Source organism: Diabrotica undecimpunctata, chromosome 9 (genome assembly GCF_040954645.1).
Source record: "Diabrotica undecimpunctata isolate CICGRU chromosome 9, icDiaUnde3, whole genome shotgun sequence".
In the NCBI taxonomy this organism is placed as follows: Eukaryota; Metazoa; Arthropoda; class Insecta; order Coleoptera; family Chrysomelidae; genus Diabrotica; species Diabrotica undecimpunctata.
In genome coordinates this window covers 35203474-35219149 of record NC_092811.1, presented here as the reverse complement: position 1 = coordinate 35219149, position 15676 = coordinate 35203474, and the positions used below count along the sequence as shown (strand labels likewise).

Here is a 15676-nt window from a genome sequence, read left to right as displayed (position 1 = left end):
TTTATAAATTAAAATAGAAGATGGCTTTGACATAATTTATGACCATTCTCCAATCTATTAGACAATTATAGACGAGCAGGGAATGCCCAAAAAATGCTTTAGTTTTCAATAAACCAATAACTCACTGACAACCCGGCAAAGGGCCCCCCGTTAAAATAAGCAAAATGCTCTCACTCCCACAATTTAATTTTTTTTATTTTTTTTACAATCTATGTAAAGTCTATAAAGTCTATGTAAGTCCATAAAAAGCTTAAAAAACAGTTTTTCGGGTTTTTGGAGAATGCACTCGTTACAAAAAAAAAACTGAAAAAAATCGTCTCTAAAAAAAGTGATCAGCTCTTTAAAAAAATACATTTTTAAGTTCTAGGGGTGGCGGGATAAAATTTGGGGGATTCGAGGCTGTTTTATTTTTTAATTACACAAAAGTTGAAAACAACCTCACTAGAATACCCAAAAAATAGCAAAAATCATGGTTTTTTGGAGGGTTAAAAGGTGTTTCGTCCAATTTTTAAATACCGTAAAGACCTCATTTAATTTAAAATATAGATAACCCTCCAAAACTCCTAAGAAAAACAATATTTCGAGGTTTTGAGGATGGCAGACCATACGGAAAAATTAAGAAAAAATCAGAGATATAGTTTTTAATCAAATACAGAAAATAAAAAAAAATTTACCTGCAGTCACCATCAAAAAAAGTTTTTTGATAATCACGCTTTTTTTGGAAAAAAAATACATTTTCAGGTTATGTACACTCAACCTATTGTGCCGAGTCTTATTTTTTAATCACATAAAAAGTATAAATATGATAACATTGATTCAGGTTATGTATACAGATTTGGAAAAATTTTTACGAAACATAGGATTTTTAATACAATAACTCAGATCCTCTGATTTGCAATTAACCAGTGTAAATTTTTATTTAACGTCGCGATGTTTTATAATTAATTTATTTGTTGGACTGGAGTCTCAATTCATGCCGCGATGCTGCCAATGTAAGTGTAAAAACGAAACACAGCTAGAGTGCATGTCAATTCGCAAAACGTACCTATTTATAAATGTAGATATGGAATTAAAAATATTATTTAACTAAAAAAATAGTTATGTTTTATTGCCAAAACGGCTTAAAAAAATGTAGATTTCTAAAAATAAAAATAAAAAGGAATTAAATAAAATTCAAAAAGAAAATAACAATAATACACTCTTTTTAATTTGAAATTATAAAGAATATTTGGAATAATAAATGGATTTAAGTATAAATTTAATAATTCAAATAATACCTAATGAACACAAACAAAATTGATGTTAATAAAACATTATTTATTATCTGCACAAAAGCGGACTTTCAGTAAAAATCGGTAGACGGAGCAACACTGTCGGCGTGCCACATACGCTACTACAAACCGCAGAGGAGAGGCAATCCAGTGGAACAAATAAATTAGTTATAAAACATCGCGACGTTATATAGAAATTTACACTGGTTAATTGCAAATCAGGTAATCTTAGTAATTGTATTAAAAATCCTATGTTCCGTAAATAAAATTCCAAATGTGTATGTCAAAGAATATATTTGATCCCTCCAAAACCCCCCAAACACCGTGAAAAACATGTTTTTTCGGGGAGTTTATAGGTGTTTTATCAAATTTTTGAATATCCTAAAAGTCTCATTTAATTTAGAATATATAATATAGATCGTAAAAAACCTTAATTTGATCTATTTTGAAGTGTAAAAAATGGAAGAAACCCCCCAAAACCCATAAAAAACATTTTTTCGGATTTTTAAAGATGGCGCACCATACGTAAAAATAAACAAAAATCAGAGATATAATTTTTTATCACATACACAAAATGAAAAAAAAAGGCAGTGGGTGTGGGGGTGGAGGGCTAAAATTGCCCCAAATCTTATTTTTTCATCATATAAAAAGTAAAAAAATGAAAAAATTGAATTTTGAGAGTAAGGGGCATTTTACCTATCTTAATATCTTAACGGGGGTACCATTGGTACCAAAAATGTTTGTAACAAAAATGTGCATAACTTTTTTAAGTATAATTTGATGATTTTATAATTTTAATTAAATTCTATATTTAAATCGCGATATCTCGGCTCAGTTTGAATTTTTCGATTTATAATTTTGATAAAATATATTATGGATATTTCCTAAAAAGGGATGAATTTGAATTCTTAATTGTAGCTATTTATAAAATGGCGATCAAAACAAAAATTTTGTGCTTGTACTTGTCGGAATTTTTTTTTTATAATGAAACGATTATTTTGCCTTCCACATAGGGTAATACTATAGGGGGTTGAAAGTTGAGGACAGAAATTATTAACGGGCGATAATTTGTAGTAGAAATAAATTTTTACAAATAAAAAAAATATTTTTAAGTGAAATTATGCATAGAGGTTAACCTTTTTTAAAAAACAAAAACAAAATCTCTATTATGATTCGGTATTTACCAAATATCAAAAAAATAAAGCTAGCTGTTAGATGTCAATATTAAATTTAAAAACAGAACAAATAATATGTATACTACAAGCAGCGGAAGAAGCTTTAGGTAAAAGAAAAGTTAACAGAAATAAACGGGAATACAAAACACCATGGTGCGACGAAAGGGTGAAAGCACTAGCAAATGAAAAGAAACAAGCTTTCCTAACATACAAAGGAGTGAAGACACCGGAGGCACGAGAAGACTACGTGAGAATTAGGAATAGATTAAACCAAGAAATAGATAACATCAAAAAAGAACACTGGGAGAAATTTACCAAAGATATGGAATACGACCTCTATGGATCCCAGAAAAAAGTGTGGTAGATAATAAGGAGACAAAAAACAGAAATGAATGAATTTGTACGCATAGATAACATTACGGAGGAGCAATGGACTGAGCATTTCACAAAATTATATGGAAAAGGGGAAGAAGAGAACAGAGAAAGAATCATTAACGGAACTCACTATAGAGTACTAATATCAGAAGAAGAGCTACAAGAACGAATAAAAAAATTAAAAACAGAAAAGCACCTGGTCCTGATAAGATAAACAATGAACTGCTAAAATATGGAAGAACAACACTACGCAAATGGCTCCTAAAATTATTCGTCGATATAATAAATACCGGAGTAGTACCAGCGGAATGGAAGAAAAGTCTCCTGCTACCGATACTTGAAAAGGGAGACTCGAGAAATCCTGAAAATTATAGAGGCATTAGTCTAATGAATAGCACATTAAAATTGTTAACGGCAGTCATAAAAGATAAAATCGAGAAAAAAGCGAACATGGCAGATGAACAACAAGGCCTCCGGAAGAACCGCAGCACAATAGACGCAATTTTTATTATCAGACAAATAATAGAGAAGTCTATTGAATTTGGAAAACCAGCATACATGTGCTTTGTAGATTTTTAGATACAAAGTGCTTTTGACAGGGTGAAGCGAAATGACATCTTAAATTTATTACAAGCTGAACAAATAGACCATCAGATAAAAGGGGCAATTAATGAAATTAACAATAACAACAAGACTAGAGTTATAATGCCAACAGGGGAAACAGAATGCATAAAACTAAAAGGAGGAATCCGCCAAGGAGACTCGCTCAGCCCATTGTTCAATATGGTGATGAATCAAATAATTTACGAAGTAAGAAAACGACACAAATACCACATAGGAGCGCATAAAATCACGATACTATGCTATGCCGTACTAATCTTCAATACATCTTCAATATCAAAGAAAAACAAACTTAATATGAGAACATCAGTAGAAAAAACTAAATGTATAGTATTCAGTAAAGAGCCGCCTAGATGCAAACTAGAAATAGACGGCAAAATTGTAGAACAAGTAATGAAATTTAATTATTTATGAGTAGAGATCACTAGTGACAGGGATATAAGAACAGAAACCACAAGGCAAGCATCAAAAGCGGCAAAAGTAAGTAGTTGCCTCCGAGAAACCATATGGAGAAACAAATATCTGACCACGGAAAGCAAAATAAAAGTATACAAGACAACAGTAAGACCAATCCTAACATATGCAGTGGAGACAAGGACCAATACAAAAAAGACGAAACAACAAATAAACAATGTCGAAATGAAAGTGTTAAGATCAATAGCGGGCATATCATTAAGAGACAGACAAACCAACAGAAGTATACGTGAACAATGCAAAATTCAAAATATTAACAGGTGGATAAAAACAAGAAAGAAAAACTGGAACGAACATGTAAACCGAATGGGACCAGATAGATTAGCGAACATCTGTAAAAACAACAAGCCGTATAGCAGAAGACCCGTTGGAAGGCCGCCAAAAAGGTGGAAAGATAATGTACAGTCAACAACGACTGAAACAGAATAAGAGGCAGACAAACAGGAGTAATCCTAGTCGCACGAAGAATAAGAAGAAGAAGAAGAACAAATAATATGACAGCTAGACCTAGACCACACCTTAGCATCTACAATTTTAATTATTACAATTTCTTAAATTGTTATGAAAGCAATTATTATTAGAAAATGTTTACTTTTCCTTTAAAAATTTATTTAAATTAATAAAAATGTTTATTCTTTTTTTTCCTTTAAAATTTAAACACAAAAGTTACCTGGATTTCATTAAAATTTCTAGGGTTAGAAACTGGACTTACTAAAATTTCTGGGGGTGGAAACTAGACTTACACTCTCTGCCACACGAACAAATTCATCTCCAAACTGTGAAAAAGCCTGGGATGACAACCAGGGACAAACAAAACGAGGATGGAAGCTGCTGGGCAAAATGGAAACATGTGGTTATCCTCCTTGTTGTAAATGACGTTTTACAAATATCTCAGACGATATGGACAATAAAACAGTGATTACTCGTTCAAAATTGACACGTTACGTTAAGTATAATTCCCTTTTAACAAATTTGTCACTTTTTGACACCAACACTCACAGCGTCTTGACTGTTCAATGATTCTTCCAAACCTCCATAACTGCACATAAAGCACTGCTACACATTTTCCATGAAAAGGGACGAAAAATGAAAAAACATAAATTTGACGAAAAATTTGGACTAATCTGAAACCAATTGCCCCTGACAGCGCCCTCAGCGAGAGTGATGTAATTATTTTTAAAATTCATTCGCCCCACTTGGTATAAACAAAACATATAAACGGGAATATTTATTTAACGCGCAATACTAGGCGGCTTAACGATCAATACCGAGATACGAATACCGAGGAAATATGCATCTGTGATATATAAACAAACTTTAAAAATGTGTTTATTATCAACTCAAAAATGTTATTGTCAACGCAAAAAGATTGAAAATACTTTTTCGGTATTTTAACTTGTACGATAGGAAACAGAAATACATGGAAAATATTCTTCGGTGTTTTAACATATACGGGTCGATTTCAATACATATCAAAGAATTTAAAAATGCTACAATAAAAATATGAATAGATACTCTAGGCTGATTCATCAGAGGAAGTAAGATATGAGATAATCTAGATCCTCCTAGATACTAACTATTTTTAGAATAAGAGATGCTTTCCTACATACTATCTGTTGATATAGTATATGTTCTTTAATTAGAACCTGTAGTATCTATATATAGATGTTATAAGACTAGATTCTTCTAGATACTGTTTTATAATTCCTTTTTTCAAATAATATACTAGCTGCTATTCTACACTTTTCTTCTGCTTCTTCTTCTTTTTTAGATTATCTATTAATATGTATTACAAATTTTTGAATACACCATTCTAATTGATTGTACATTAAAACATATTAAAAAATTCTAAAGAATTGTAAATAGTTTTAGATTTTGAAAGTAAATCATCAACCAGTTATAACAATTTTTAACAGACGCGCGAGTAGCTCACAACCTCTAATATTTCCTAATAAAAATATAAAGCTGCAATTTAAATCAATTTGTTCAAATGTGATTGTCTTAGCACATTGTTAAAATGGTAAAAATACGACAGCTCAAATAAAAGAAAGTTTGGCAACAGTGTTAGCTCTTCGATTACTCCCATTATTAAACTTACACAAGACATTCTAGGTAACTAATACTGCTATGTTGTTTTAAATATGTTTTTCTCATTTTCTACCGGTATTTACCCAAGTTTTTTCCTATACACTATGTCGTGGGCTTGTTGGCCGAAGTGTTGTTGTTGTTGTGGGCTTTATGTTCTCTAAGCCCTAAATAAAGCTTTTTTTAATTTTTATGTGTGTTACTAAATAAAAGATATAATATCAGATGTTTTATCAATAATTTTTCGACCAGTTTGGAGCTATTTCTCATGATATGATTCCTGTTTTCTACATCTGATGCTGCTTATCGACCACACGTTTGACCCTGGTCTTTTAGTGGTTTAAAAAAGAAAGGTTTGGTTTCTATAGACATGTATGGTAACTTCCTTGAAATGATTTTCATAATTTAATAATGAAGAATAAAGTTCATACATTTTGGAAACGCTTAGTCGTGAATCTAATACAGTCTGTTTGTTGACTTTCGACAGTAATGGCTTTCCATTGTAGGAAAACTTTTAATGTAAGCCCTAACTCTTGCAATATCATAATCGGGAGTTCTATTTGCAGATGGTATTTTTTCTCGCTTGTCTTCACCTTCAAATACAGGAAAAAAAATTCTGTTTTTAAATACAGTCATTATGAGACCATTCTTAATATTAAAGGTTTACTTGATGAGTTTTTGCATCTGTTCGAACTGATAAAATAACTTAATGTGTATTTTGTATCTTTATTGGTGATGACTTTACCACAAAATTTTATATTATTTTTTTGTTTCAGAACTATGCTGCTTGTATATGGTTGGAATCTAAAATCGTATGTATTATATATTTTTCAATAACAGAAAAGTCAAAGTGATAAGTAATATTATTTTGTTTACTATATAGTCCAGTTACTGTGGCATTTTCCCTTTAAATTTTTTATAACTACACCGATTTATCTGAAATTTTTACAATGGGTAGTAAATTACTCAAAAAACATAAGTTATATGGTGCCGATGTGTGCTTCTATCCCTGGGGTGGTTGGCACCCCATCTAGGGTGTTGAACTTTTTACACTCAAAATAACTCCGGGAATTGATAGAGAATCAAATTTTATACAAAAAATGTCATATAATTTTTTTTCGCTAAATCAATACTTTTTGAGTTATACGGACTTGAAAAAGTAAACTTTTATAACTCAAAAACAAAGCGTTTTATTGAAAAATCTATAATGAACAAAAATAAAGCTTATAAAAAAACAAAGAGATTGTTTTTTATTAAGTTTTATAAGTACAATACTAAGCGATTTATAATTGTTTGAAGATGACTTTTTATTTTTGGGATACTATACTCGATGCATTTAACATCAAATATAGGAAAATTGACATCTTTTTTGATAAAAACTCATACAACACTTTTTAAAGAGCTAGAAAAAACCTTTAAAATGAGCTATGTTAAAAGCCATTTCGATTAAAACAAAGCGAAATACGAAGGAAAGAATTTGAATTACTCTAGCGTTTAAAAAAAACGAGCAGTATAAGTAACACTACTTCGATCAGAATTGAAATTAAACGTATATCTTCTACAATTCACTTTTTTTTTAGTGTTATTTATAAGTTTTAAAAGTTTAGCCTGTTTAAAATGCGTATTTTTTGAAAAAATCATGTTTAAATTAAAAAATCTTTTTTTTTTTAATTATCTAAAAATTTACATTTTTTCAAAATAAATCTAAAACTATAAGAGATACGTGAAAAATGGTTTTATACCAAAATGTAGTTTTTTTCTTAACAAAAATTTTGATATTTTTATTTTTGTTGTTGGCCCTTTACTATTTAAAAAGAAAGAATTTTAACATATTTTAATCTACTTAGTCTTGTAGCTTTTAAAATTACCTTCAAAATATTTTTTAATACTGTAGCTTAAAAATTAACGGAGTTATTCTCAAAAATTTTAGAGCATGTTATTTATATTTTGGAGCATCAACTTATTTTCTGTATATATAAATGCTTTATTCAAGTATATTCGAAAAAACTGGTAACAGACACACTAACACAAATATGTATATAATACATACATACACATATATATATATATATATATATATATATATGTTATGTATATAATACATACATACATACATATATAATATGTTATGTATATATAATATAGGCACCTCTAAACTGAACATCTGCTTCAGAGAACTAACGAACACAGAGAAGCGACACTCCTTTGAAGTTGCGTGCCAATGAGTGCCAATGACAGGAGTACTTCAGAAGACATTTTAGAAGCTGAGACATACTGTACAATTTTGCTGTATGGCCTTGCCAAAGACACCCACATGAACAAAATGAATAAGGTCGAAGATTATTCATTATTACTTGAACAAATGCGATACGAATCCTTTATTAAAGCCACAACTAAAAATAGTATAGTTAAATTATCATTTCTTGTACCAACTGTAAGTGCCCTGGATGAGCATATCAAAAGAGTTATTTACAAACTCAGATATGGCTTGGAAACAAAGAGATTGATATAACGGATTGGGGATGGTTCGTGATGATATTTTACAACCAATAAAAATGAAAAGTTTACCTACACCAGAAGAACTATTGAAAATGATTTTTTGCAATTGCAAAAAGGGTTGCGGTTCAGCGTGTGGCTGTCGTAGACTAGGTCTATCTTGCAATGCTACGTGTGGAACATGCTCTGGCGACAATTGTAAAAACTGTCCTGCAATAGACGAAGAAGTGGAGTTAGAACACGACGAGAATGACATTTTGAGACAATGAATAATTTGATATATTGTAAATAATTTTTATTTTTGTAAATATATTTTGTATACTTTCTAATGTAAAGTTATTTTCATGCATAATTTTTTACAATAAAAACGTCATGAGTATACTTAATTTTTTTATTTAGACATTTACCAAAGGGGAATTTGTTTCGTGAGCATAGAGGTTTTTAAGGGTTAAAAATAAGCAACCAATCAAAAAATATTTTATTGATAAGAAAGGAATTTTTGAATATAAATGTACATTAAAAACTTTTGAAGTTGTTTAAAAAGATTTTTTTATATATTTTGACATAGGGGGTAGTTTTTAAGGGTTGAAGTGTTGCAATCAACCAAAATTATTTTATATAAGCAGATAATTACATTGAGGATGATATAAATGCACTACAAAAGCGTTTGAACCTGTTAAAGGATTGTTTACAATTATTTTTATTAGAAGGATTGGTTTTTAAGATTATTTAAGGGTTGAGAATGTACACAATATCCATTATTATAATTGACAATATTTCAATTACCTAATTTAACACGATTTAAATCCATAAAATGCTTTAATATAAATTTTTTTCAATATTTTCAATAAGGGGTGATTTCACCCCTTAAAAATAAAAAGCTCACCTAGCGCATATATAACTTTTGAAGAGGGAGGTAAGATAAGCCTAATTCCAAACTTTTAGCAAAATCGATTCAGTTATAAAAAATTTAGAGGTATTGACCTCTTTTCCTCAACAGTGACTGGAGTAATAATCAAATGTTGCATGATAATACGAATTGAGAACTTGATGAATAAGAGCTCAAAACTCAATAAGCGGGGTCTCTGTGATAGAAAAATCTGGAAAGGAGTTAAAGGAAATGTATACAGTATGATGCAAATGTATGGAATAAATTCATTATTTCAGAAACAGACGACTTTTAAAAAAATCTTAAAACACGTAAATTTTAATTTTTGAATGGGCCATCAACTGTTATAGATGTGTTGAACATTACGTCATCAGTGTCAGCGTAGTGACGTAATCGACGATTTTTTTAAATACAAACCGAGGTCACGCGACAGCTCAATTGAAAGGTCTCCTTATCGCCTTTGCAACGATATAATCACTTGAATATTTATTTCTACAAGGTTAAATTACAGTTAATTAAGTTAAATTACAATAAACGTTTACTTAAATACAATTAAATTACAACAAATGTTTAAATTGTCGACCTTCAGCAATAATACAATGTGAAAGATGGGCAATAAATTCTTTCTTAACGTTTTTGATGACTTCGGGTGTTATTTGTGCAATTTTCGTTCTAAAGCGTTCCTTCAACTATTCTACATTGTTCGGTCGATTTTGATGTACTCTGCTCTTTAAATATCCCCACAAAAAAGTCTAACGGAGTCAAATCTGGAGACCTTGCCGTTCGATGGGCCCTTTTCTACCTATGCACCTACCGGGAAAAACGTTATTAAGGTAATTTCGTTCCTCAATGCCGTAATGTGGAGGAGCCCCAACATGTGGGTACCACAAATCATTTCTATTTGGAAATAGCGGATTCAGCTGTGGCAACAGATAATCCTGAAAAAATTCTAGATAACGAGAAGCAGTTAGGTTTTCCTCAAAAAATATGTTCCTACAATTTGATTGTTTATAATGCGGGCCCCAACATTCACCTTCTCGGGATATTGTGTCCTATACTCTTCCATCCAATGTAGATTTTCACTTGCCCAGTATCGATATATCTGGCGATTTACGTGACCGTTCAGCATAAAAGACGCTTCATCAGAAAAAAGTACCTTTTGTTTTGTATGAAACCCTGTTCTCTATTATATTTTTTCATAACGATTTCGCAGATGTACTTCGAATGGATGCCACTTCTTCTTCTTTAACACTTTTACAACAGTTGATTGGTGGACATTATTATCTAGTGCAACCTGAATAGAACTGGTATGGGGATTTTCTTGAAACGCCAGTACAACATCCAGTTTCTTGGCTTCGGATATTAATTTTCTACCATTTCTGGGAAGATCTTTAACATGGCCCGTTTTTTAATTTTTTTTTCAATTTTACTTGCTGTTGATTGAGTAATTGGTTCGCGATTGGGGTATTTAGCATTAAATAAATTACGAACATCTACTTGAGTCCTCAGTCTATCTCCATAACCAATCATGATTAAAATCTCAATTCGTTCTGGTTCTGTTAGTTTCATTTTTGTAAATGATGTTATTAATGTCGAGAAAAACTCGAAGAGTAAAAATTTTACGTCTAATGTTTGACAGATTCACCGATCATTGACAAATAAAGACGAGTCAATGACAATATTGATTTAAATATTTTTGAAAAATAACTTGGAATATTTAGGTACTACAATAATTAATTTTTCAGATTATAATGTAGCATTGTTTGTTATCAATGTATTTTTTTCGGAAACAGCAAAAAACACTATTTTGTTTTATTCCCAGTGGCGTTCCATAGTGTATTTTAGTTCAGTGAATGAATATTTATTGTGCTTCCATTTTACTTAACAATTCATAATTTGGTGAACCCTGTAGAAGTAAACATTCAAGTGATTACATCGTTGCAAAGACGATAAGGAGACCTTTCAAATGAGCTGTCGCGTGACCTCGGTTTGTATTGTATGATAAAATCGTCGATTACGTCATTACGCCAACACTGATGACGTAATGTCCAACACATATATAATAGTTGATGGCCATTCAAAATTAAAATTGACGTGTTTTAAGATTTTTTTTTAGAAGTCGTCTGTTTCGAAAATAATGAATTTATTCCATACATTTGCATCATACTGTATAAGTATGTGGTGAGACCTGCGTTGGTGTATGGCGGTAAAGTGTGGCCTGTAAGGAAAATTTTGCAAAAGAAAATGGAGCAACTTGAAATAAAAATGTTACTGTGGATGTTGGGTAGGACAAGAAGGGGCAATATCAGGAAAGATGTGATTAGGGAAAGAGCCAGGGTAACTAGTCTCAACAAAGTTAGAGTAAATATATGACGAAAAACGAATTTATCAAGAGTAGTCAATCGATGTCAAGAACAGCAGTTCTATGACGCTACCCGTGACGACGCCATCTTGTAGCCATAGTTTTGTGACGCTCGCCTTGGCATTTTACTGTAGAGAAAAAAGTAATACAACGCCAGCTTCAAAAACACAACTTTATTTTTACACCCTGCACATGGGTAAAACGCTGATATTTCTCAGAAAACATTAAAAGTGATTTTTTTAGAAATAGACCTACAATCTGACATAAAAATCATCGAAATCCAATCAACTGCCTAGAAGGAAAATAGCTTAAAACTTATGATACATTTAAGGCTGTGGGTTAATTTTTGGGATTAGTCTATGTGTTCCAGAAATGAACATATTGTTTTAAAATATAAAATAAAAATGTAATTCTTTAGACTTTTCTTAGTGTAGAATAACTAATAGTCACTTCATCAAGTTTGTTCGCGACACTCGACTCATTGGCGCCTCACCCTCTTAAATATTTTTTTACACCTAAGTAAAATAGGAGTAATCTTCACGCATCAAGTAGTGTTTTATCAGTTCATTCTCACACGTCGCCCTTAAGGCATCAAAATTTTTAAACGCTCTCAATTCACGTATTAAATATTTCTCTCCGCCGAATTCGGGCATTTTTCTCATACATCCGGTTTTCTCTTAGGTGTTATAAAGAAAGAATTGTTTGATATTGTAAGCTACGGCCGTGTTGGGCCTCTACTCTAAAAAGATTAATTATAAATCGATAAACTTAAAGTGATTTTATTTCTTTGGAGCTATATTTGCTCATATTAAGAATCCTTATCCTTCAACGGTCACTGAAGAACCAAACCTATGGAGATACATCCATTCACAAGTCCTTTGAAGTAAAGCTTGGAATCAAAAGATTTCCAACCCTCGAATGTAGGTAGCCAGTTACAAGGCTCCCTCACTATGTTATCCCTTTTAAATATGCTGCAAGTGTAGATTTAGAGGAATGTTCCCTTATTTTGCTTTACGTCATTTTAGGCTAATAGTAACAGACTTTTAAGTGAAACTCATAACCGGCATTTAAGAGAACTGGACAAACATATGTTTGAGAATACATAGTATCCAAATTTCTTCTTTTAGTAAAATCTATTAAGTAGTATTGTTTAGAACGCTGTGTTTAACGATTTCTAATATGTATTGTTTTTCCAGATTAACACTGATATGGTTATGAACAAGGCACTGGCAGATCTCTATGTACCCAAGGGACTTGGATCACAAATAGAAGATGAATTCATCGGTTATTTGTTGTGTGCTAAACAATTTAGACAATATAGTAAGTATAGACTATGAAATAGGAAAATTTAATGGAAACGCCTGGGGATTTAATACCTTGGTACCTTTTGGTACCTATTTTTGTTAGGCGTTTCCCTATCCACTAAATGGGCGCCGGATGCTAGACTAGTAAACTCGGTACGAGCCCGTTAAAGTCAATGTAAAAGTCTGGCTGTATGTACTTGTATTTGCCTGTAGTTGGTTTATATTATTTGTTATTGAAACTCTTCTATCCATAATATTTTTCTTAAGTATCTAGAGATGGTGATAAGGAATAAAGTTTTTGACTCTGGTAAATTCATGATGACGAAGTTGGGCAGAAAAACTTATTTGACCTTGATTCAGTTTCGATTTGCATTAAGTTCTTCTTTTTCTTCTTTTTCTTTATAAGCAATTCTGCTTGTTCATTGGCGGATTAATACCTCTATGGAAAGTTATCACTTCACCTTTTGCGCAGCTGTCAGAGTACTTCTCAGTACTCAGTACTCAGTAATTCCCAGGCATTTTATTTCCATAACTTGTTCAATACTAATACCATTAATTTATATTTTACATCTGGTTGGTTCTTTACTGACTACTATTGTTTTACTTTTCTAAGATGACATTGTCATAAGAAATTCTTTTGCTCTTATGTTAAATCTGTGGACCAGTCTTTGCAGACTATCTTCATCTTGGGCTATCAATATTGCGTCGTCTGCGTAACAGAGTATTTTGATTTCTTTGTTTCTTATTCTATATCCTCTTCCTTTGTTAATGCTTTTGAATCAAAATGAAGAGCATGGGGCTCAATAAATTCCCTTGTCTTATTTCGGCTGCCTATTTCTATAGGTTCTATAAGTTGTCCATCTATTCTAACTTCCATTTTGTTGTTTTGGTAGATATTTTTGATAGTTTTTATAATATTTAGGGGAGCTTCTCTATTATACAAAAGATGGATTACATCTTTGAGTCTTTCTCTGTCAATCGCTTTTATTAGGTCAATCAGACACAGAAGTACTGGTCTGATATACTCTAGCGATTTCTTAGTAATTTGCTTTATATTGCTTTAAGTTAAGTCGGTTAATTTCAAATGAACAAGGCGTTTTAGGCCACACTTAATTACTGGCACCTCTTCGACTGATAAACAAACTTATTACACCCGAATTCAAAAGACATTTCGAGGATAAGTTTACACCTTTTATATCAAGCGCATAAACCAAAACGGTTCTGAGTATATTTCCCTTTTGATTTCGTCTTTCTTCCTTACAAAACTAAAACCACGAACACTGGGTTAAAACATTACTTTATTTACTTAAGGCACGACGAATTTTAACAAAATATGAACTAATCACTAGAATATTTAGAATTACGCTTTAGTTCCGTATAAGTTGGGGCTTGCGACGATTTTCCAACATCATTTAAACCACTATTTAAATTATGTAATACAAGGTATTGAGTTTCAATAAACTATAACAATTTTTAAAAATGAGGGAATTTCATTCGATTTATTTTCAAAATTAAAATACTTTTACCGAATCCGCCTCTAGATTCGACAAGTAAATTAAACATAATAAAAAACTCATATTCTGTTGGATGTTTTTAAAGCAGTTTAATTTTCTAAAAAGGTGACTATTTATTTAGCTGTATTTTTTTAGTTAACTACCAAAATTTAAAGCATGTTCAAAGTATCTTACAATTTCTCCTAATAATTGCCTTCTAAAGTTTTTTTGACTAAGCCCAAGGGCTAACACACCCAAGTGACTTGTCACCCATCGATTTTTTTAATTACTGAAAGTAGCACCGCATTGTGTTTTCAAGGCCCTTATTATCCAAGAATTTATTCAATGAATTATTTACCCTTTGTCAATTTAAAAAAAACGCACATTGCTAAACCCCTTTCACGTTACATAGAATGTAACTTTCTCTAAATGACGAGTTTCTAAAAGAAAGAAAGTTTCGTTGACTAAATGTTCCCCTGTGCGTAACCCATTGAAATTCTAAGCCCTAATAAGAATACATAAAAGTTTACTTCTGTAAGTGTGTTGTGTACAAGTTCTCGAATGAGTCAGTTCAACTTGGTAAGTAATTTACGTAATATCATTTACTTAAGGCGTAATGCTTTGGGGAGGTATTAGTTGGGAGGGACACACTCCCAACAACTTGTGACTCTTACGTTCAAAACATCCTGCAAGATCATATTTTGCATACATTGGATATGGCAGATTCATGTTAATGCACGATAACGCTCGATCACATGCTAAACCGTTGTATACGACAAAGAAATCCCGTAACAAATACGATAGAGCAGCTTCGGCTTGCTGCACAGGATGAATGGAATGCAATTTCATTTCTCAAATATATGTCAACAATTTACTTGCAAGCATGCTGAAAAGGATGCAAGCATAATAAGAGATAGAGGGGGAATACTCGTTACTGATCATTCACTTGTTTCAGTTAAAAAGAGTTGTTTATGCAATTTAAATTAACACTAGCGGACCAACTCGACATCGAGTTTTGATGTAATTTTTGCTGATATTTAAGAGGGGCAGAGTCTAACGATCCATCGTTTCCGTCGCCTGGTGTAAATGTTCCAAAAATCCTAAAAAAAAACTGTATCGACGCCAGTTTTT

The 15676-nt window shown here is 31.6% G+C and overlaps 2 protein-coding genes across 3 annotated transcripts in view; one reads left to right on the top strand and one right to left on the bottom strand.

Annotated features, from left to right (window-relative positions):
* The window catches only part of LOC140449818 (dynein axonemal heavy chain 1-like), a 1063244-nt gene that overhangs the window by 226513 nt on the left and 821055 nt on the right, over nt 1-15676 (bottom strand). The window lies entirely within an intron of this gene.
* Nucleotides 1-15676, top strand: part of LOC140449820 (uncharacterized) — a 35820-nt gene that overhangs the window by 5474 nt on the left and 14670 nt on the right. The window contains exons 3-4 of the mRNA XM_072543177.1: nt 6778-6813; nt 12945-13068. Coding sequence (XP_072399278.1) covers nt 6778-6813; nt 12945-13068 — 160 coding nt within the window. The remainder of the gene's footprint in view (nt 1-6777; nt 6814-12944; nt 13069-15676) is intronic.